This window comes from Ahaetulla prasina, chromosome 2 (genome assembly GCF_028640845.1).
Source record: "Ahaetulla prasina isolate Xishuangbanna chromosome 2, ASM2864084v1, whole genome shotgun sequence".
In the NCBI taxonomy this organism is placed as follows: Eukaryota; Metazoa; Chordata; class Lepidosauria; order Squamata; family Colubridae; genus Ahaetulla; species Ahaetulla prasina.
The window spans coordinates 78,303,980-78,329,528 of record NC_080540.1 but is presented as its reverse complement, the minus strand read 5'-3'; the positions used below and the strand labels follow the sequence as shown (position 1 = coordinate 78,329,528).

Sequence of the window (25,549 nt, the reverse complement as noted above, 5' to 3'; positions counted from 1 at the left end):
CGGTGTCTCTGCCAGTGAAAACAAGCTCCCGAGCTCGGTTTTTGGCTGCGACAGCCTCCTGCAACCCTGTGCCAGCAAAAAGAAAGAGCTTGGGAGCCTGTTTTCACTGGCAGAGTACTTGGGCCACCACAGGTGCCCCCGATGTGAATGAGGTCCACATCTACGCCTATCCCAGCGACGCCCACCCTCCGAGGTCAAACATAACCCTGATGTGATCCTCAATGAAATCGAGTTTGACATACCTGACATGAACAGTATCAGAGTTGCTATGAAAAGCTTAGCAAGACACTCCAGCCATGAAAAAGCTCTGTTTTCATCCTCTGCCAGATATTGAATTAGTGTGGTAAGTGTGGAACAAAATTAATTTGTGGAAGTGGGGAAGGGGAGGAAAAGGAAGGGAAAATGTCATTTTGTTGGCTCCTTTCCATGGAACCCTGAGCAGCAAGGCTTAGTCACATCAAGGAAACTGAACTTAAAACAATCCACTCTATCAGATCTGTAGTTAACACACTATCTCTCTGCACAGAAGGAAGTGGCTTCAAAAGAGAGATAATTTGCTACAATTTCTATATATGGCTATTATATGGATTGCATTTTTTGTGGGGATGGGGGAAGCAAATCCATCTGAGACTTTTTTTTTAATGGAACTCATAATTAACTGATCACCTTGCACCAAGTTCCCTAACCTCCCAACGATTTGAAAAGAAGACACCCAAAATACTCAGCCATGTAACATTCCGGTTTAATCTGTAATATTTTTTTCCAGTTGTAAAGGCAGAAATTAAGAGTCCAGATTTGGTTTCTCTATAAAACTAACAATGCTAGAATGTTCTATATAAATCTGCATGCTTAAGTGCGGAATCTCAGCCAAGACTGCCAAATGTGGGGATTAAAATATTCTCACTCAGTTTTGCTAGCCTTCTTGAGTTACAGACTGTCTAGAATCTTGGTAAACAAAAACAAAAAAAAATGGGCTAGGAATGAGATGGGGAAGAATGGCATCTGATCATATATGTGTATACATCAGAGTATTTGGAATGTGGTGCTACACTTTTACATTTTTTATCCTATACTTTAATAGCAATAAAACAAGAACTAAATAAGTTCTTATGGGGCTGAATATCAGCAAACAAAAATGGCACACCTTTTGCTAATATACAACAAGTTCAAAACAAACCAGGCAACTTCCTTTTCCTATTGCCAAAGTTTTAGAACTGCCCTTCTGGCACCTACCATTTAGACTACAACCATACTTGTTGGGCAACATGCAGACTATAGGTATAGTCCTCAACAATTATAACAGTTCATTTAGTGACGTCCAAAGTTACAGTGGCACTGGAAAAAATGACGTGTGACCATTTTTCACACTTACGACCATTGCAGCATCCCCGTGGTCACATGAGTTATATTTGGATACTTAACAACTGACTCACATTTATGACGGCTGAAGCATCCCAGGGTCATGTGATCACCTTTTGACAAGCGAAGTCAATGGAGAAGCCAGATTCCCCTAACAATTACGTTACTTACTTAACAACTGCAGTGATTCATTTAATAACTCTGGCAAGAAATGTCATAAAATGGGACAAAATTCACATAGCAAATATCTTACTTAGCAACAAAAATCTGGGAATCCATTTTGGTCATACGTCGAGGACTACCTGTAATTACCTATTGCATTTCAGAATAAGCCACCTTCTTCCCTCTCTACCACAACTTTCCCAAGATGCAGACTTCATATAGCCACTGAAGTGATACATCCTAACTATAAGAAAAATCTTAATATCTCATACATTTATCAATTATGTATTGTATATTATTATATAATATACAAATGGATGAAGACTATTGCTTGACATAGTGTAAGCCACCCTGAGTCTTCGGAGAAGGGTGGGATATAAATGCAAATAAAAAAAAAATAGTAAACTTGTATAATTTAAAATATTTATTGTATCAAAGGTTTACATGCCATAATCAGGGAAGTTTTACGGCAAAATTCTTCTCATTTTTGGATTTACAGAACTGTTTGCATGGCCACCCTTTAAGAAATCTAACACAGTATGAGCACAAGGTTGCCCTCCAGCAAACAGAAGGACACTTGATTGAAACTCAAAGCATATGCATAACTTGCACATACTATTGCTGCTATGCCATCAGTGATGACAATCACAGGTCACAATCACTGCATAAGGAGATTTGGCACAATAACACCTGCTATAGTACATACTTAGTATGTATATTGTCTCAAATATACTGAAAATAATAGGGAGGTTGTTTTAGAAGGCAGTTTGTATTTGATTAATTCAACAGCCTCATTCTGATCTTTCTGGATCATTTCAACAACAAATGAGGACTTTTCTCACTTCTGAAATAGTATGGAAAAGCCTTTTCTGCTATTTCTTTCTTCTTCCATGAAAAGAAGAAATGGCTATTTTAACTATACATGCCATAATTTGCACCATTTTGTTCTACTAAGTCTAGCTTTTCTAAGGAATATGTTCATTTTAGGGCTCAGAGGAAATGCTTAAAAAAATCAATATTGCTATATTTACCTAAAGCCTAATCTGAGTTTTGTACTACTTTGTTCCACTACTTTGTTCTGACGGATAATACTTCCCCAGGATGATCTATCAATAACCCCTTTGAATTCTTGTAATCTCATCCTCATGGTATCAGTAATACCATCCGGGCATCTTATCTTCTTTGGCTTTTATCTTCTACGAACTCTGATTTTTCCATTGTGGCTCTCCAAAAGCTTTTGCTTCTGGCATTATGTGCCCCAAATATTAATATTTACCTTTATTTTAGTGTTTTCAATGAACAGTCTTGTTTTCCTTCAACCCATATTGAATGATTATTTTTTTCTTGTTGCTCAATGTATTCTCAACGATGTTCTCCAGCACAAATTAAAAATGCATTTAATTTTTATTCATTCAGCCTTTCTGATGGTTCAGTTTTCACAGCCATGTGTTACAACTGGAGAGACCATGGCTTTGACGACATATCCCCTTTGCTGGTATTGTGATGTCTCTGTACTTTTTCTTTTGGCCTATATTTGTCATAGGCTTTCTTCCAAGAAGCAGACATATATTTATTTCATCACTACAATCTCCAACCTCCAACTTTTTGAGTCAAAGAAAATAAAGTCTGTTATTATTTTCAGTACATCTTTAACTCCTTCTTTCAATTGGATTGGTGTTAGACGTTGACATAACTATGGTTCTTTTAATATTGAATATCAAACCAGATTTTGTATGCCTGACTTTCAATTTCCGCAAAAGATTCCTTAAGTCTTCCTCAATGCCAGAGCCCCAAAGTGGTATCATCAGTATATCTGATGTTCCTAATACACCTCAAGCAATTTCTATCCCAATTTTTGCTTTTGAAATTGTGGATGTTCAAGAAGTCTAATATATAAGTAGTGTAATAGCAATATGATTGATAAATGCTGCTTTTAATTGCATTGAAATTGATTAAGAGAGGATACCACTCAAAAGCCAGTTTAAGTTGGTGACATAGAAACACCTGAAATAAATAAATAAAAAGATCTGAAGAAAGATAATAATGTGGGCAGGAAAAGTTTTGTCCAAAAATGTACACACTAACAAAAAGGAAGTCAGCGTATTATGCAATTTTGTTCTGAGGCAGAAACAGTCCTTCCTGAAATTATTCTTTGCCAAGTGTTTGAGCTGTAATCTACAAGCATGATGGCTAAATGTCATGCATGGGTGGGGATTAAGGATATTAAAGATATTGAAGTGCGCTGAATTCTGGAAGGATGATCTATATTGGATTGTTGCCACTAGTGGGGGATGAGAGTTTATTTAGAACTTGGAATTTAGGGTTTACAATTCTGTAAGCCACTCAGAGTCACCGTAAGTTAATTTTGATTGGCCAAACAATTTTTTTAAAAAAATTAAACAAAAATAAATATACAATATTCTTCCTCTCTCCAGGTATTCTAATCAAGATTTACAGGTAAACAGTTCAATAACTTCTTAACACCATATTTCCCACATTTATACATTCCTATGTATTATAAATCTGCAGGTGGCAAATGATTATTCTGCTTTCATTTGATGTAAATTTATTCATGTTTAGACTAAAACATTCCTCCCATGAATACTTGCGCTTTAGCAACATGCTATATGCCCCACTGCATTTCAGCTGAATGATTTTTCACCCAATGCCATCTTGAAGGCGATTCAGAATTTTGCTGAGTAATGTTCACTTAACTTGTGGAACATACAATCTTATATACATATGCAAAGTCTGTACATACTTGAAGTTCTCACACCATTGCAAAATAATTGGCCTCCTTCTGCAAAATTTCTTTTTAGGGTAACAGTTGCTGTTTTCTTTTGCACTTGGAAATTTTGGAGGAAGTTTCACAATTATAATACCTCATGAATTGAGAGTAGATTCCACAGATAATCTCCCTTTCAAGTAATGTTTTTTTTTACTACTTGCCCAGAATGAATTCATTAGTGCTGATAACAAATCCCTTATATTTCTCACTATCACAATACAACATAAAGATTATTTGCAATTAAAAGTATGTGTATTTGCAAGCATAATTAACAACTTCTTGACTACTATTGATGAACAGTGTTGCTACTTGGATTGGTTTGGCTTGGCTGAGGTCAATGCATTGTTATTCTGAACTGGTTTCTGGAAATATGTTTGCTCATTGTCTTCTCTCCATCAACTCCCTTCTCCCATTCTCATCTTCCATCTCTGACACAATTTGCAGGAGAAGATCTAGAGGAATTATCCCATGAAATTATTCTTGAGCTGCATGTAGCATCTTGGCTGTTGTACTGTATGACAAAATATCGATGAATCATCCCTTAATAGTTTTCCTTTTCTTTATAGAAATCTTAACATTATTGGATGCATACCCTGTATCTGGATTGAAGTTTTTAGCAATATATAAACTTTACTACTGTTATGGCGGTGGCACAGTGGTTAGAATAGTACTGCAGGCTATTTCTGCTAACTGCCGGCTGCCTGCAATTTGGCAGATCAAATCTCAACCTCTCATCAAGGTTGACTCAGCCTTCCACCCTTCCGAGGTCAGTAAAATTAGAACCCAGAATGTTGTGGGCAATATGCTGACTCTGTAAACCGCTTAGAGAGAGCTGTAAAAGCACTATGAAGCGGTATATAAGTCTAAGTGCTATTGCTATTGCTATCCTCTTTATCATTAATTGCATGAGGCTCTGGGGACTCTGGATTTGTCTGAAGTGTACTTTGAACACCTCTCTAGCCAAAAAAATTTCTGCAGTTTTAGTCTCAAAGATTATAAATACAGCTGCTTCACCAAGTTTCATAGTGTTTCAAGGGATAAGATGTACTTGAAAAGAAGTATCATGTAGGTAGAAGGCAGAGCTGTATACCGAGACTATGTAAGATCCTAAAAATACATTGGAATGCTCCATATACTGTGGTAAATACATGGTAAACCGTAATATCAAAAAATTATCCTGCTATATTTCAAATAGTAAAAAATATTTCTTATGTTGATGGGAACATGGAAGATAAACAAGCAGCTTTTTCAAAAATCTTGAAAATTCACAAGAGAATCCAAAGGAATTGAAATAGTGGAGAAGTTCAGTATTTTTAATAAATCTGGCTCATTTTCAAAGTGAAATTATAGAAAGAAGGTGAAAGTTGCTAATTTGCAATATGTTTGAAGAACAAAAGGAACAGCAAGGAGGTGGTCCTGTTCTGGGTTTATTTCCCTCCCCCCCAATGGTTTGCTTACTAACTGATATTATGGATGATTGGTGAATGCAGGTAGTCCCTATTTAACAACCATTCATTCAGCAATTATTCAAAGTTACGATAGTCCTGAACCAGTGGTACTTATGATCAGTCCTTGAAGTTCCCCACAAGCAAAGTCAACAAGGAAGCCGACGGGGAAGGTTACAAGTTGCTCTGTGAATTGCTTTCCCCACCTCCTCCACCTGGTAGCAGCTGTACCCCAGTTCCACCACATTCATGCCCTGCCTTACCTGTCTGTCAGCAGCTTGTGACCCATCTGGGGCTTGCTTAAGGACCCATAATCCTTGCTTAATGATAACAATTGGAAATGCCAGGATTGCCATCGCTAAACAATGTGGTCACATGACATTGCACATTATGACTGCATTGCTTAGTGCTGGAAATTCCAGTTCCATTTATCGTTATTAACTGAGGACTATCTGTATAGAGAACATGATCTTCAGTGAACCCAAGAACAATGACATGGCATTCATTGTAACACAGCTAAAAATAGCATTCTTAAGCTAAATTAAGCCTATCATTAATTCCATATAGGATATGGAGATAATACAGCAAATCTGAAAGGGGAAAAAAGAAAACGTTTACCTGTGTACTCTGGGAAGCAGATAGTCAAAGGACTATGGATGATCTTCTCTTCAAAAAGATCCTTCTTGTTGAGGAACAGAATGATGGAAGTATCTGTGAACCACTTATTGTTACAGATACTATCAAACAGCTTCATACTTTCATGCATCCGATTCTGTCAAGATAGAGAACATTCTCAGCCCAAAAGTGAACTTAGAGCAAAAATATTGTTTTTATAATGTTTAAATTAAATTAACAAAAAGATATTTTCCTTATATTTATTGAACACCTCAGAAAATGTTTCAGAGTGACTGATGTCAACTTCATTATGCTGAAAGCATACTTCGGCATATGGTAGAGGCTTCATCCACTCATTTTGATTTAAGATTGATGTCGTTGGTTTGGGGAAGACGAATATGGATTAAAAATGTAAACATTTTTATTATGTAAAGAAGTATGGCTTTAAGAACGGCAGGGTAGAGTAAATAACACTACTTTTTATCATGGACCTACAATGCCACTCTGGATTTACAAATATGGACTGGTATAGGCATTTGCTCTTCACTTATATACTGGTTCTCTCTATTGGTGAAATAGAAAGGCTAAGCAATCTTACTCTGCATGTTCAAGGTACAATATAATGCTTGCATTAAAACATAACTTGTTTTCTGTACATTCCAGATGTTTTTGTCCTTTTACTTTTTGTTTTACCTTTTTTGCAATCTTTTTGTTAGTTTTATATATTAACAAAATGTGAAAAGTATTATTTTACCTATTTATTTATTTTTAAAAATATTTTCTTTAATTCTTGTTAGCTGCCTTGAATATGCATGTAAGTAGAAAGTCAGCATATAAACTGAACAAATCGAAATATACTCAGAGAAAGTTAATAGGTTTTCTATATTTCATGTGCAATACCTGCAGTTTTAAAACCCCATGCATTCTTTAGCCAGTAACATAAAGATATATTACATATTGCTATTTTATGATGTTATAATGCACAAAATGAACACAAAATGAGTAATACTGCTCTACATGGTGCACCCCTTGAAGACATGTGGAAATTATTACAGCTGGGACAGAATGAAGCAAGCAATGATAAGTAACATAAAAATATCCATATTACAGCTCTGCTGCATGAGCTGCCCCATGTAGCTTCTAGGTACAATTCAAGGTGACGCTTATCCTCTCTATATATTACATGGCACTGGGCCTAGCACCTAAAGACAACTATAATGTCTGATAGTGTCTAGCCATCCTGTTCATTTCAACAGAGTCAGTTTGCTTTGTGTCTCATCAACTAAACAAAATTTATTTATTTATTTATTTATTTACATTTATATCCCGCCCTTCTCCGAAGACTCAGGGCGGCTTACACTGTGTTAAGCAATAGTCTTCATCCATTTGTATATATTATATACAAAGTCAACTTTATTGCCCCCAACAATCTGGGTCCTCATTTTACCTACCTAATAAAGGATGGAAGGCTGAGTCAACCTTGGACCTGGTGGGACTAGAACCTGCAGTAATTGCAGGCAGCTGTGTTTAATAACAGGCTTCTTACAGCCTGAGCCACACCGCGGCCGGTAAAATCATCTAACAAGACCCAGGAAATTGTCCTTCCCTGTCATCACACCTGACTTTTGGAACAACACCCTTCTGGAGAACCTACCTTGCCCACCCCTATGCTGCCTCTGAACCCTTGTTTTCCTGAGGCCTTGCATTAAAATGTTTCAGGAAGGCACATTTTAATGGGGAGGGGAGGGAGAGGATGTTGCAATATATTATGTTGTCCCTTTAGTCAACTATTGTTCTTTTATATAACGGGTCTTCATTTTATATATAATGTGGTTCAGTGGTGAATTTCAATTTTTTTTACTACCGGTTCTGTGGGTGTGGCTTGGTGGGCGTGGCATGGCTTGGTGGGCATGGTGCGGGAAGGATACTGTAAAATCTCCATTCCCACCCCACTCCTGGGGAAAGGATACTGAAAAATCTCCATTTCCTCCCGATCAGCTGGGACTCAGGAGGCAGAGAATAGATGGTGGCGGGGCCAGTCAGAATTTTTACTACTGGTTCTCCAAACTACTCAAAATTTCCACTACCGGTTCTTCAGAACTGGTCAGAACCTGCTGAAACCCACTTCTGATGTTATTGACTTTTTAAAGTTGTGAAGCCATTCATAAGTTTGGAGTTGAGCAGACTAGACATTTGACAAAGGAATAGGTCAAGTACGGTATTGGCCTTGCATGCAGACCATTGAATCTCTAAGTAACACAGGAAGAACTAGTAAAAAAAAAAAATTCTGCACAATAGACTAATGAGTAACTGCCAAATCTGTGTAGAAAATACTAAGCTGAAGGGATTAGTGGTTTGACTTGTATGATAGCTTCATTTATTATGATTGTATCCTTACCATTTCTTCATCTTCAGCCAGAACTAAGTCATAGGCGCTAAGAGCGACACAGAAGATAATGGCTGTAACTCCTTCAAAGCAATGGATCCACTTTTTTCTCTCAGACCTCTGGCCCCCCACATCAAACATCCTGCAAGCAAAATTACAGAGTTACTGATTGCAAACTCTGCAGTAACTGCAGAAGCACCACATCACTGAAAATAAAAAAAGAGAGGTCCTTTATAAACATGGAAACAAAATGTAACTTTGAAGAAATCAATTAATTTTCATTTACTAATGATACAACAAAAAAAACCTGAAAGATAAATCTATAGCTTGTACTGTTTTCATATCTAACCCCACAAACATTTCAATAAAGATGGAATTCTCTTTGAGTCAAGCTTGTCTCCTAATGACTTCATGGACTTGTCCATGGCTTTTCCATGGAAACCATTCAGCATATAGAACTGTCTTTTTCTGCTTGTATGACTTTTCATTTGAAAAATGTGGAAGTCATCCTTCCAGTTTTTAGCTCAGGTTTCTCAAGTAATCTCCCATCCAATTTACTAGTTAGGCTTCAACTAGATTAGAGTCCAAAAAATTATAAATCGGGGGTTATTATCTGAGATAAATCATTTAGTAATACAGTCTAAAATTCTTGCAGAAGGTCCATTGTACAGACTAGTTGTTTAAACTAGGATGAAATTCTTGGATTTTCTCTGTAAGACATGAAAGAAATTTTCTCTGCAAGACATGAAAGAAATTTTCTCTGCAAGACATGAAAGAAAAGGGCGGAATACTCAAAAGGACAGATGCATGAAAATATGGACAAGCAACAAAGCAAAGCACCATTTGAAGGGCAATCCATCTAGAAGACTATCAAACCAATTTAACACAAGGTAATATTTTTCCATATTCCAAGGGATGCACTTCACCTGTAGCTGTTGTACTTGAAAATACCATGCATTTCATGGTACTGCATGAAATGCAAACATGCAACTCAGCCTTAAGGCCTAGAAAGAAAAATAATTGACTCTGTTGCTTCTTGAATGTACATAATTCTAAGAAAAAATGTTTTTGAAAGGTAACTGCACAAAATGGTTTTTCTTAAAAGTTTTATATCAAATCAAAAGGATTGTTTAGGCATTTCTTAATGCACCCATTTAAAATTATATTTAAATGCCTGTCTTGTTTTATTTATCTTAGAAAACAGTCCAGACATCAACACAGAAAGTGTAACAAAATATCAAAATATAAATAAGCCAAATGTGCACAGCAAGAGAAATACATATTAAATATACCTAGGTTCAACAGACTTCTTAGAAGAAAAATAAATAATTTCTACAGAATATGAAGAACAAGAGCAACTAAGCTGAAACATCTGTTTAAGAGCCAGTCCTGGATCTGAAAGTCCCAAGTATAGGGGGCAGGGCAGCTTCCCTTGTGTGTAATTCCATTCATTCCTGGAAAGAATCTGCTTTAAAATGTCACCATCTTAAACCCCGTCATGACTGCCTATTAACACCTGCAGACATCTGTAATTAGTTGATGTTTTTGTTTTAATGTCAACAGTATCAATTGGAAACCTAGGCTGCTCCTCTCAAATTTCATATGCATATTTATAGAAGCTAATTTGAACACAATGTTTATTTACTCAGTTATGGCAGTAGACTATTTGCCGGAGTATTTCTGAATTCATGTTGCATCTTCCAACCTCGGTTTGTGGAGAAGAGGAAATTGTTCTGTGCTAAAACTGCAAAAAAGTATGTGGGCTGCAACACAGTGGATATGACTATAAATCAAGGAATTATTTTCTACGTTTGTGTGTGTGTGGGGGGAAATCTTTAATCTCCCTAATGGATCAAAAAATCACATGATATTCCATGTTGCTTAATGAACAGTTGTCTAGTAAGAATTTAAAAAAGATCCCTAATGGATTAGAAATTACCCTTCATAATGCTAGATGACTTCCCAATTAAGCTTTGCATGATTATATATCTTATCATGTTCCAAAGCTGAAATGTTAGGTCCAGAATTCCAATGACTGCAGGTAAAAAGCACGGCAACTGGACCATTGATGTCACAAGAAAACATGTTCATGCTTTAAGATTCAAAAAAACAATATGCTTTCAAAAATAACTCGTAAAATATTTAAACAATGAAAATTAGTTAGTTAGACAGACAGATAAACAGATACACACACACATGTACACACACATGTACACACACACACACATCTTTTCATTTACTGAACATAATGATAACCAGAGCAATGTTTTATGTTAAGCTACTTAGTGGTACAGAGAAGAAGAAAAAGAAAAGGAGCCATATGCACCTAGGAAGTCATAACTAAAGAAAAGAAGGAAGGAAGGCGCCAGCTTAGCCACTACTGAATAAGAGCATTGACCCAGCTATACTTGGAATCTTGCACAACTGGATGAAATTCTGATTTACTTCCCCACATTTGCAATTGCTCAAAGGTCTGTAGCTGAAGGGAGTGGAACTGATTAGCACATTTTATTTAAATACAGTAGTGTTTGTTTAAAATGGAGAGGAAAGATGGAAGAAAAGGGTCATATATACATACTTATGCAATATTTACTTGAAAAAAGCTTTACTTTACTTTAAAAAAGCTATGGCTGTCTCAAGTGTCCTTAACTTCAGTAGGTATTAACTTGACATAGCTAAGCAGAAAATAAATCCAACTATATCTGAAGTGCCATAGGATATTTTATTCTGATTTATATGAAAATGGACTACAAGCTGTGAAAAGCAATTTATTTATGAAAGTATCCTCGGTTTTTACAGAAGTTAATAGTAACTATTTTCTCATGGTATTTAGTATGATTCAATTTCTATTACACTTTATGACACAGAGTATTTCACTTTGCAAGAAATTGCAAATGAACTGGCCAAATCATCTAATACCAGAAAGCAGAAATCAATGTGTTAAAAAAAAACCAACCCCTTTAGGGTATTTGCATTAAATGTACTGAGACTGTGGTATGTCACTTAAGAAAGGCAAGTATAATATGAAATATAATATGACATGCAACAATCTCAATACCAATACCATAAATTTCTTTTTTAATACATTCTTTCTGCATTCTTCTAACTGAGAAATATCAGTGTCACCCATGACTGGAGATACATTTTATTTTCAGAAATGGAGTTGGTGAGCAGCAGAGGTGGGGTGGGGGGGATGACTGATTCTACTATGTTCTCCTTGAATGCTAGCTATAATCTGACGTCAACACTGCCAAATTTTAACTCAATATAAATTCAATATCCTACATCCTCCTTGAAACCGATTCTGATCTGTGATTGAATTTCTCCCTTAATTTTATACACAGATTTGGAAAGCAAAACATTATAAGAGAAAGAGACAGAGAGATGCAAACTGTCAGATTTCAAAGAAATACCTTAAAATATCTTGACCTTGATCAAATTGAAACTATTTCTCCTCAAATCTGCAATAACTCTCAAGAGAGTCCACCATATGACCAGACTTGACTGATTATGTGCCATTAAATTACTTTTTACTTCTAGCAACCACACTAATAGATTTTCCCTGTGATGAATACTATCCACAGAATTCTCACTATAATATTTTGTCTATGCATGTGCAAAACCACATTCACCTGACAGCCCTAACATCCTGGAAAAAGACTAAAGTAAAAAAAAATATATTAATGCGTAGCAAAACAACCCTGAAGCATTATTAAACAGAGTCTGCCTAGAAATTCTCAGTAATGGGGTGGGGATGGGGTAGGGGTGGAATCAGAAAGGCCCTGAGAATTGGCAAGGAAACACTGCTATGGGTGAGTTTCCTACCCTGCCAAAATTTTCTGTATGAATACTTGCCACTTGAAACAGTGTTCTCAGAATAGCTTCCTGCCAGCCTTAACATGGCTGTTGAGACAGGCCACCAACACCAAGGAGCAAGCCAACCATTCAGTTGAACAATGAGAGGAAGCTGAGTGGGAATTCCATTTTTAGGCAATCAACCGACATGTAAAGCAAACACTATCTTCCTCCTGACAAAATGACACACAGCAGGATTTTAATAAAGCCATATCAGATTCTCTACAGTTAAGTTTTCAACAGCTTTTCCATATGTCAGGGAGATGGGGAGGCAGAAGAATCTCTTCCACAACACTCTCTTTGTTACCATTATTGCCCAAAAGTTTCTGTTGCCCACAAATATTGTTCTGAATACTCTTCAATACTTCCTTGCCAGTGGAAAAAATATACTAAAGCAATTTAACCAATCTATAATTCTCAGAAAAAAATTGTTTTCAGTGTTAATTCATTATACATGTGTCGACTGATTATGCTTGGTTTTTGGCTGGTTAACCTTAAACTGACTCCCCTGAGAAGCATGATGTTTAAGATTCCCCAAATAGCATCCAAGTAACCACACCTAGTCATAATTTAATTATATTATTTCAATCCTTGTTGGGAACAACTTTTCTGTTTCCTGACCTGTGTTCCCAGGATGTCCTGTTTTTCTTCCATCTACAAACTGTCTTGAATTTCTCCTGGAGTTTCTGAATTCAAAATCTTCAAGCTAACAGCTTGAGACATTAGCATAATTTATGAAGCAGGAAACCTTTCTTTGAACTCTCCAAGTCTTTGTTACTCTCTCTTTAAATTAGCAGACCTTAGCTCTGCCTTAGCTACTGGGGAAAGATTTACAACCTGCTAATCAAAGCTCTCAGACTTGTAAATTGCTTTACTTTCTCTTTGCACCAATCTGGGATACAACTTGGGGATGTGTGGGGGGAAACAATTCTGCTAGCTGACATGAATAGAGACTGGAACAAGTTAACAAGAGTACAAAAAAAGAAACTGGGCCACTTAGAGACTCAAGAATGAATAATGAACATCTGCTTAGAAAAAAAGGTGTGTATTTCAAAAAATGCCTGAAGCAGAAATTTTTTTCATACATACCCACAGGAAAGAAATGAAAACACATCTAAAGGCATTATTGATTTTATTTATAACATTTTAAACATTAATGAAGGATAGAAGAGGTTCTGAATATGAATATAGCCTACTTTTTAAAAAATTGAATCCAGAGTACAATTTGGAAAAAAGAAACGGGCATGAAAGAAAAGGAAAGAAATTACTGTGAAAATACAGTGACTGCAAGAAGAGAAAGTAAGAATCCTGTATGAGAAAGCTTTAAAAGACCCAACGAAAATAATAAAAGCTAAACATAAAGAAATAGGATGTGGAAATTTGGAAGAGAATGAAAATAGAATTGCACTGCAGAGTGACACTGAAGCCTTATGGTTATGGGAGCATACTAAATGTGGTTGAATGGAATAATGAAGGGAAAGAGTTTTGAATGAGAGGAGAAAATGTATCACAGAAACCTGCAAAAAGGAAGAGATATTTTGATTATATATATATATATATATATATATATATATATATACATATATATATATATATATATATATATATATATATATATATATATATATATATAAATATATAAATATATATATATATATATATATTTATATATATATATATATAAATAAATAAAAAAGATAATTGCAAAGAATTTTGTCAAAGAAAGCAGGTAACAATTAAGATAAAAAAAATGCAGAATAATTTTGATAAGGAAGAAAAATGGCTTTAGAAATGGGTGAAGAGAATTAAACAATGACTCTCTAGCAAATTAACAGAAGTAAAGATAATAATTGGGAATGAAGCTAAGGTAAGGAACATTAGAGACCTGTAGGGGAATTATAATGATGTCAGAAAAATGGAATTAAAACAGATATTATAAATACTAATGGCCAAGAAGAAAAAATGATGAAAGGAGATCATAAATGTTGTGAAATATTTAAAAATGATAAAAGCTGCTGTTATAGATGACATAGTTCAAGAAGTCTTTAAATATAAATGAAGTTTGCTTATGGAATGGCTGCATAACTTATTTACATGTGTGTGAAAACTGAACAGTGAGTAAGTGTAACAGTATATTTGGAGGGGGAAGAATCATAAATTAAACAACAATCAGGTTAAGAGGCATGGTAAATGTCTCAGAAGGAATCCTTCCTAGTTTCTTGCATTGTAAAAGTAAGTGAGGAAGAGATGTACATTCAAAATTACAAGATTCTGTTAATGTAATTTACTAATTTAATACTAATTTATGTGATTAGTATAAACAAAATTTCTGAAGCCTTATTCCAGACGAAGGATTTTCAGGCCAGATTTTTGCTCTTCAGCAATTTTAAATGACTTTCAAATGTACTATGATAGATTAGCTACAGCACAATTTTAAATTGTATCATTTCGCACTTCACCATAGATTGAAACCCTTATTTTCTATCTATGACAAATTTAAATCCACCTGCAGGGAACTGCATCTGTTCCCAAGGCTAGATAAAGGAAGATACTTGGTTTCCTGTTGAGGGACCATAAAAACAGGCATGAACCTCTGAGAATGGAAAAAAAATGCCAGGCTGAAAATAATGCTAACACATTCAGACCTTTAGCAGATTTAGCATGGTTAGATGACTGAAGTTAGGATGGTGGGGAGAAACATCAAAATGGCCAGCCACAATAAAAAAACTTATGAAGCCAAGAAAATATCTTAAATTGGCTACCAGAAACGTCTGAACTTGCCTCCAGATAATAATAGTTTGTGAACCATTTTGTATAAAATTTAAATTATGGCATTATCAGAACTGTGACTTCCTGGATCTGGAAATTTCCACATGATCATGTGCTACTCTGCAGGCTAGGATCATGCAGTGTTGGCTTTGTTTGTAGACTGCGTAGTTTCCAAACAGTTTCTAAACAGTCTCGAATTGACTGGCAGTGTTGTCCCTTTCAGGAACAATAAAATCATATATAATTGCAACTTAGGCTTCTAGAGGAATAAGCAGAGATAAGGCAAAAGAACAATTCTATGCATAGTTACAAATTATCCTGAATTCATTACTTAAAAGAAATTAATCTTATTGCTGGTGACTGGAATGCTCACGCTGGCAGCAATCGAAAAGGCTGGGAATTACTGAGCAAGTGACAATGGCCTATTCTGCTTATCATTTGCAGCAGCGAATAGGCTAATAATTGGAAATGGCTTATTTCAGAATCCACTGAAATATCAATTAAGATAGAGCTCACTCAGTGGAAAAGATACATCAGACCTTGACTGTTTTCTTAGCAATTGCTGGTTTTTAACATCATTCGTGGAAATCTGATCAATGAGAAACATTGATTGTAGGTCTAACTGTAATCTTTTATGTGCAATTCTACAACTGAAATGAACTGTTCCTAATGCAGCCACTCCCAAACACTATGAATGAGTGAAACTACAAGATCTTACTTCCAAACAATTGATCCAAATAATGCTCACCAACCAATTTGCACCCCTGAATGCCCAGAAGCAATTGAATGCTACAGTTCTCAGAAATAATTAACAAAATTACCAAAGAAATGTTTCTATATCATAACAGTGAATATGAACATGGTTTTCAGATGAATACCTAACATGGTGGACAAATAAAACAATGTAAATCCAAAGATATGATACAATATTGACAGCTTAATAAGGAACTCTACACCTGCCTAAAAGCAGCATGGTTTACCTACTGGGATAGCATTGCAAAAGAATTTCAAGGAACTACATGTTTCCATAAATATTGCACTGTTTAGACTAGGGGTGTCAAACTCAAAGCCCGCAGGCCAGATCTGGTCCAAGGGGTGCTTAAATCTGGCCCATGGGCCCGGCCTGGAAATATCAAAGGACTGGCCCGTGATGCCTCTGGCGCCCAAAACGGGCCACATGTGGGGCGCCCCCAGGCCTGTTTTTGACCGCCTGCAGCACTCTGGCGGCCAAAAATGGACCACGTAGAGGCCTCTGCGCAGCCCGTTTTTGTCCAGCAGGATGCTGCAGGGGGCGTCCGTCCCGTCTCCCCCCCCACCAGTCCTGGAGGAGAACTACAATGCGGATCCAGCCCTCGAAGAAATCCAGTTTGACTCCCCTGGTTTAGACTATAATAAATTTCAAAGCATGCATGACAACATCCAAAACACAAATGACACTTTTATATGGTTAGAATTGAATTGATTGAGTCACTGGCATGAATACTCCCTGTTCTGGAAGAAACCACCACCACTTCTTAACCGTCCAGATGGAACCACTTAAGAATATGAGCTCAGGATCTCTGAAATAAAAGCTGACACCTATTAATTTAAAAAGTTGGAAAACTGTTGGAGCAGATGAAATCACTATAGAAACACTAAAGATTGGTGGTGATTGTCTACTTATTCCTCCAAATGAACTGACATACTGAGAAAACAAAGGCAATTAAAATTCACATTTTCAATAAAGAAGACAATCAGATGTGCAAGAATTACCATGGGGTTACCCTGGAATTAATTAAAAATGAGATATTTAAGAAAGTAATACAACAAAGGCTTCAGAAAAAATATTGCCTCAGAAAAATAGGTTGGCTTCCAGTCTAGAAGAAGATGCTGTGACCAAATATTTGTATGTATCAGTAAATACTTAAGGAATGCATTAAGTGGAAAGAAATCATTCTGGGTTCATTGACTTTACAATAGCTGACAGCATGCATCAGCCAGTGCCATGAAAAGAACTCATAACAGAAAGTATACTGGCTAAAATAGTACATCTCCTGCAGCAGATATAGGTAATCCTCAGTTAACAATGCTACAGTAATTTGGATCAAGATTTCAGTTTACTAAGTGATGAGGTCATAAACTGCGACATCCTTGTTGCCATGATTATACAAGGTTCATGGGCAGTGGTGGGATTCAAGTAATTTAACAACCGGTTCTCTGCTCTAATGATTTATTCCAACAACCAGTTTGCCAAACTGCTCAGAAAGTTAACAACCGGTTCTCCCGAAGTGGTGCAAACTGGCTGAATCCCACCACTGTTCATGGGTCATTAAGCAAGTCCCAGGCAGGTGCCAGGAAACCAACAGCAATAAAGTTGTGGGCAAGATAAGGGTGGTGAGGCCAGGGGTGGCTGCTGCTGAGTTGGGAAAGATACATGAGTGCCCCACAAGGCACGGCATGAACACTGCTGGACAGGCAGGCTGCTACCAGGTAGGGAGGTGTAAGTGACTTACTGGAGCAACTAGCAGTCATCCCTGCCAGCTTTTCTAATGACTTTGCTTATGTAAGATGTAATTCCAAGGTGTGAATGACTACATGGGAGAATAAATTAAACTTAAACAAATGGATTTACTGATTTCAGCAGGTGGATTTCATGATTTGGGAGACAAATGTATTATGTGCTGTCACCTTCGTTAAGAAACATACATGCATTTGCAGCCTGGGGTCCTTTTGGACTTTGCAATGATGCTGGCAAAATGATTTTAATGTTGAGGAAAAGCTGTTTATCCACTCTGGCTGATAACATAGGTACAACTCTATCTGAAGGAGAGAGATGTCATTTCATTTAATGAAGGCACTGTAGGGCCTCCTTTGAAGACAGTCCAGAAACTGCAGTTAGGCCAAGTAGTGAGTGGTGTCTCTATGAAAAACTACATATCAATATTCAAACAGGAGCACTAGTTGCTGGTTGCCTTCTGAATGCAATTCAAAGTGCTCAAAATTTCTTCTGAATGACCTATTCCCATATAATCTATCTCTCACTCTCAGGTCTAATAAAAGTCTTGCTATGGAACCATTTGACTCCAATTCTATCTTCTTCATGGTGAGATCTCTTTTAGGGAACCATGTCACTGATATAGAAAGAAATCTCCTGGTTACACAATTTAGAAAGTGCCTCAATAGTTATGTGGTTGGACTTTAAATGCTAGTTTGGGTTTCATATTTTAATGTTGTTTTTACTTATTTTATTGTATATTTGTAAGCCACCCAAAGTCATTAAGAAAATGAATGGCCCATAGATCTTTTAAATAATTAATAACCATAATGTGATTTTTTACAGTTTTTCCATAAATGGGAATCTAACCTGTGTGTCACTATTTAATGTGTGGCTCACCCTAAATTTAGTTTTTCAAGTTCAAAAACAGTCATCCATCCATCCATCCATCCATCTTGCTGCCAGCTGGTAATATAGTTAAGAACATGTACATATCTTTAGATAATATGAAAATATGTATGTGAAACTATAGTAAATGTGACTTTTAATAAGTGCTATATTAATATAAGTATCCTGGAAAGAAGGGGAAATGCTATGACAAGCCTGTTTTCAATAACTTGGTAATATCTATCAAAAGTAATTCCATAAAAAAGGGATATTACTGACAAGAGAAAGATAAAACACTCGTTTCTGGAATAATAAGGACCTAGCCTTCCTGAGACAAGGAATATTAATGGAGAAACTAGCCACGTCTTGGTGGAAAATATACTGGTAAATGTTACCTTTTTAAAGAAAAGATTTCATAGCACTCTGTTCATTACTCATTGTTTTTTATTGAAGAATTTTCCAATGATTGCAGATTTAAATGTAGCTAAGTGTAAGGGCAAAAGACCAGAATAATTTCAAAATAATTTCCTTCCCTTGGCCTGTCTCACACAAAGTACCAAGTCAAATGAAGGTAAGGGCCATTTACTTACAACTTTTCTTCACTAAAATTACCTGTTTATTTCCCTCCTAGTGAGATATGGGAATTTTTTCGGGATCACTTTTAAAATACTTCTTGGTTTACTTTAATACATTCTCTAATGCAATTTTTACCTGTTTTCCCTTCAGCATACTCATTACAAATGATGCTGCAACACTCAACTCTTCTAAATTATTCGTGTAAAATAGTTATAAGGCAATATTAGATAGTAACGGCTCTGTGTTTAATACGATGTCTAAATATCTTGTATTGTTTTGTACTAAAATGGTAGCAACAATTCTATTCCCCTGTTCTTTAGAGAGGACGCAAACTGAGGTTGACGGGATGTTCTTGGTGCTCTCTGAGCTTGCTTGTTTTCTTGCTAGTTGTTTCATTACCCAAATTAGGTAACACCATCAGTGCTGTCAAGGGTAAAGCAAAATTTTGGAACAGATCTTTTGCTTTGGCATCTTTATCTGAGGAATATTTTTCCACTGCATTGTCTTCCCCAGAGAGTTTTTAATTCTCACAAATTCAATTGTTTTGCTACGGATATTACTCATATATGCTACCTAATTCTCCATCTGAACTATCACAACTGTTCTTTCTACATGCACACACACTTTTTACAGTTCTTCCTAAAGCCTGCTCTGGTAACTTTAAAAAAAAGAAGAAGAAGGCCATTTACTTTTCCTTCCTTTTTGCTGCATGGAGATAAATGTACTGAATATTAACTACTTGAGAGAAGACTGCAGCTAATTCTGTCAACAATCAAACTGGATTATGTCAGATGTACTCTTGCTAGCAAAGATGAGATCACCCTAAAAACTGCTATTGCAGAGGAAAATACTGCACAGGTTTTGGGACTCATTTTGCTTTCATCTGCATATCAAACTATGCTAACTGTTCGGTATCAAAAGAGCCTGAGTTCTGATCTTTTCATTACCAAGTATCATTCATAAAGGGGAAAACCTGAAAAACTGTCTTCTTTTTCTTCCTTCCCAGAAGTCCTCATTCATTGCTAAACAGCTAAGATTGTCAAGGATATCTCAATGCTTAGCAGTCTGTTTAAAACTCAAAGCAGGTGAGGAATGACATTTCCATATGCATCATTCATTCACATGCAAATATACCGAATGATTTCAGAATAATTGTTGGGACATAAAAGTGATCTTTCCCGCTTTTGCACTCACACCCTCACAAGCCCACCTCCTCCTAGTAAGTTTAAGTAACAATGTCCAGCAGTTTAAATATTATGTAGGTTTTCTAATTATAACATTCGCTGCAAGATGCATACAACATGGTACTTCTGCATTGCATGCACATAAGAGAGACAAAATCCAATTTTATCTTTTGGCTGTAATGAGTTCCTTTTCTCAAAGAAAATAAAAGTACAATTTTAGGAACTTACTTGAAATGCAAGTCCTTGAAGGTAAAATGAGTCTCTACAATGCCTGTAGTCTTCACTCTGGTTCTCAGCACATCTTGCTGGGTTGGAATATAATCCATTTTGGCTATCCTCTCCAAATCATTCAGGTAGCTGCAGGGGGAAAAAAAGTTGGGTATTAACAAACTGATCTTACCTGATGTCCTCAAATTCTATACCAGCAGTAAGAGCTATCATTCGCAGCCAGCATAGTTATTATCTCATACCCTGAGGAAGGCAGCTTTAGAAAAATGAAACCTCAGAAATTCATTTCTATTAATCCAACAGAGATAAGGCATATTCATGGGGAGAACGGGAGGGAACAGAATAATTCTCCTTATTCCATGTGACTTAATTCTCAGAGACTCTCTTCCTAATCAGTTGTCCCAAGGGTGCTTTTTCCAAAAGCCAACTTGATTTTCTTGGTTTTTTCTTTGAAAACATTTCATGTCTCATCCAAGAAGCTTCTTCAGTTCTAACTCCCTAATCAGTTATTTCCATATGAATTTTAACCTTAGACTGTCTACTGTCGACCTCACCCTATTCCTAAGAGGTCTTTAAGGGGCGTGCATAAGTGCACCAGCATGCCTACCGTCCCTGCCCTTCCGTTTTATTTGTATCCATTTCATAATCATGTTTATACTGTTATCTAATACGTGCTTGATGAAATAAATAAAAATACAATGAATGAATGAATGAATGGGGACTAACATGCTCACTATGTATATAAGTACCTTGAATCAAAGATGAAAAACACTAAGGGACATTTTCCCATGCATGGTGGACTTGTGAAAAAGCCAAGAAATTCTGGATATATATAAATGATACAAGGAATGTTAAAGCTTACCACTGCAAAGAAACCAGGTTTTAAATTGGGACTAATGGATATTTAATTAGAAAATACTCATGGAAGATTAATTTTGTATATAGTAATGGCAGAAGATTATTACACGCGCATGCCGGGAAGCTGAGCTTCTGGTTTCCGGCGCGATCTTTGTGTGCACATTCCGGCACTCTCCAGCGAGCGAGCGCTCCTGTTTCGGCACTCAGTACCGAAAAGGTTCACCGATATTGTTCTATAAGGCTGCTGGGGCAATTAAGAGGCTCTCTGGCCCCTAATAGTTTTCTGAATCACAACAGTTATCTATATTTAATTTTGGGGTTTGCTATAGACTACCTAGAATCTTGGACTGACTATCAATATTGAGAGGAAAATAGAATCCTACATTATCAGTTAAGATATATCACTCTCTCCAAAATCCTTCTAAAATGTTCCTACCTCAAACCTACACAAGAAATAAGTTCCCCGCCTCTCACTTGTAACCTCCGATAGTATTTTTAGAATGAGACAAAAGCAAGTAGAAGAGATGTAATTACTTTAATACAAGAAAGCTATTACATGAAGTTTGACAAATGTCAACTGATGTTCAGGCTACCATTTTGATACAGGTTCCATGTTGATATAAATCTTATAAAGTTGTTTCTGAATTGTAAAATGGCTACCCTTGTCACTATCATTGCACATGTTAATAGTTCAGACCTTGTACCAATTTTATAAAAACAGTAGAGGAAGAAAAAGTCATTAAAGGGGAAGTTCAATTTTGGCAAAACTGAAGTAGTGTTACAATGAAAAATGCTGTTTTGCACATTGTTATATTTTATTGTTCTGAACTGTGCAACACTTGGAACTAGCAGGTGCCTAACATTCTTGAGAAATATACCCAGGTCTGCAGTCCACTGACCCACCATCATCATTTTATGTCAATTATGGCTGCATAATAACATACATTCAATAGAGTTTTCTGGAAAGAGTAAAATATTCATCACTATGGCAACAAACCAAGGAAAATGTGCAAATGCAGAAACAATTTACGGCTATGTGCCATTTCAAGTCAAAACACTACAGCTCTCCTTCCTAATAACAAAAGGGAAGTCTTTGGGGAGAAGAGAGGGGACAGTTAGTGGAGTGTTTCAGACAGGAAACATCAAAGTAAAGGGGCGGGGGAGAGAGAAACCTCTCTCAAAGGCCAGGAAAAAAATCCAATTTGCCAGTGTCCATTGTTTCACTTGCAAAGCAGGAGGAAGAAAAACAACATAGTCAGCAGATCAGAATCCCTTGAATATACTTGTTCTTTAAAGTTTTATTTTGCTGCTTCATCTTTATATTTCACAGAAATATTGTTTGTAATCAATGCATCTATGAAATATGAAATGCAGCATGAAAATAAGATCAGGGAACCTTGTCAAACAGAAAAAAAATGATTTCTTTAACCAGTGGTGTTTCACTCAAATAGAAACAGGACCATTAAACCATACATGAGGACCTCTGTGGGCTGCACATTGACATAGAAAACCACACTTGTTTATATATTTCTTTTCTAATACATCCATGCATTAATTCAGATAGGAACTAATTATAACTAATACATTGTTTCCAATATATGTGTATGTGTGTATCTGTACATAGTCACAAACACGCACACACAAAACTCTCTATGTATAGCAGTCCTTGACTTATAACTGTGACTGACCCTGGAATTACAACCATAAGTTGTTGCTAGGTAAGTCAAGGCCTCACGTGATTGACTATTTTTTCTCATAGTTGTTAAGTGAATCCATTTTCCCCAATTGGCTTTTTTTTATTTTACCAAAAATTGAAAGTAAAATGCCAGAAACTGGCAAAAAACAATCATGTGACTGCAGGATGTGGCAAACAACCATAAAGGTGATAATATAAACTCATTAGTCACTAATAACTGCAATCAGTATTCTGTAAGAATTTAAATACCCATTCTCCCTTCCTCTCCTCCTTTGATATTGCAATGACAGAAAAAGAAAAGAAAAAAAGTATTATACACAAAGACATTTAGATCACCACCTCTCCGTCATTTTATTGGATAATTCTATTTTAATTTGGTTGCATTTTAAACGTATTTAGCTTATTATTAATTTATAATTGAAAATTTTATAAAGCTAAAAAAGATAAAAGACTTTTGCCTTGGAGAGAGGAGAGAAATTAAATCTTTTTGGGAGGGAGTAGAGAAATGAAGGTTCTGTTTGGAGGGAAGAGGGGACTCAACCTTTTTTGAAATGAGTAGAGAAATTAATTGAACCTGTTTTGGAGAAAGGTGCTCCTTCTTGTGCTGAAGGGATCCAGAGCAACCTGGCTTACCAGAGCAAGGCTGCCTTCCCAAGGATTAAGATACGCAGGTGTATCATTGCAGGATGTAAACTGTTCCATAAAGCTATCTTTTGCAATTGATTGCTGGTGATTTTGTCAATCCAAAAGTGTTCAAGTGAGATTCCAGATGTTTTGGGATTGGGATTGCACCAAAGGTGCCTAATATTATTAGTACTATCTTTGTTTTCTTTCACTACAGTCATTCTATTTTTATTTGCAGGTCTTTGTAGTTTGTGACTTTCTCCAGTTCTGCAGAACCATTCCAGTACTGCAATGTCCACTGTCAAAAGACTTTTTTGTCTTTCTGATCAACAACTGTTAAATCTGGGGTATTATGCTTGTCTGTTTGAATTCTAAAGTCACGGAGCATTTTAGCTTCTTCATTTTCTTCATTTTTTTATTACTTTTGTCTAATTTGTTCACCAGTTCTTGCTTGCAGGCAGATACTATTTCTTGCAGATATTCCAATGCGCTATCATTGCTACTTTGCTACCAATTAGCAATTTGAAAATTGTTGGTAAGCAGGTAATTTATCTGTAGTTGCCTCTTTTCTTGGCTCTTTCATTATCAAGTAGGTTTTGCCATATGTTAACCAATCTTCATTTTCACCTCTTTGTAGCATGTGGCTACAATAAATGCTTGTCAATGAATGGGTGTAGTAGACCAGTCAGATGTTTCAACCAAAAGCCGTGCAGTTCATCTTCTCCGGGTGCTGTCCAGGTTTTGGTTTTCCTTGTTCTTTTTCCTACCATTTCTGCAGTTGTTATAAATTCTTTCATTTCAGCCTTTTTATCCTAATCCACCTGCTTTATCCAAACTGTGTTCGTATTGTATTTCTTTGGATTGTTCCATACGTGCACCCAGAACTGCACTGTTTGTTCTTTCGCAGGTGCTAACTGATTCACTGCAGTGTCTCCATTGATGGATTGATAGAAATGTTTTTGATATTATTACCCCAAAAAATGTATTACTATTGCCTCAAAATCGAACAACTTTAATGCTTTCCAGTTCCTCATTCTATTATTGCCCAAATTATTTTAGCATATATTATCACTTTATAACAGAAGATAATGTGGTCCCAAGCCATTTATGGTTAAAAGAAGGTGGAAGAGTTGCAATAGAAAAGATTTAACAGAAGAAAAATGAAACACTCTACCAAATCTGTGCTCCAGATTCTTCCTTTAATAAAAAGCAGATAACAATGTATTTGAATGATACATATGTACTTATGATACTTTGATGAACGTATCTTTTCTTTTATGTACACTGAGAGCATATGCACCAAGACAAATTCCTTGTGTGTCCAATCACACTTGGCCAATAAAATTCTATTCTATTCTAATTATTATTCTTTCTTGACTGTCCATCAGAAATTTTCAGTCTTCAGCACAGATATATTGATGATCAACTTTTGAGACATTGATCACATTTTTGGTTACTATTATTCTAGTTTATATAAAATGTGTTTATTACTTTAGTCTCTCCTATGCTAATGCTGAGAATTGCGGGAGCAGAAAGCCAGAAGTTGCAATACATCTCTATGGTACCACATTGGGGAAGGTTATCTTGTATAACAGAGAAGTAAGAGTTTAATAAAACAAAAAATCATAATTTTTATCTTTTCA

At 36.1% G+C, this 25,549-nt stretch overlaps 1 protein-coding gene across 1 annotated transcript in view; it reads right to left on the bottom strand.

Moving 5' to 3' along the window:
* GNAI2 (G protein subunit alpha i2) overlaps positions 1–25,549 on the bottom strand; it is a 110,651-nt gene that overhangs the window by 2,512 nt on the left and 82,590 nt on the right. Inside the window, exons 5-7 of the mRNA XM_058165808.1 lie at positions 20,729–20,857; positions 8,768–8,897; positions 6,373–6,526 (exon numbers count right to left, since the gene is read on the bottom strand). Of these exons, the coding sequence (XP_058021791.1) occupies positions 6,373–6,526; positions 8,768–8,897; positions 20,729–20,857 (413 nt within the window). The remainder of the gene's footprint in view (positions 1–6,372; positions 6,527–8,767; positions 8,898–20,728; positions 20,858–25,549) is intronic.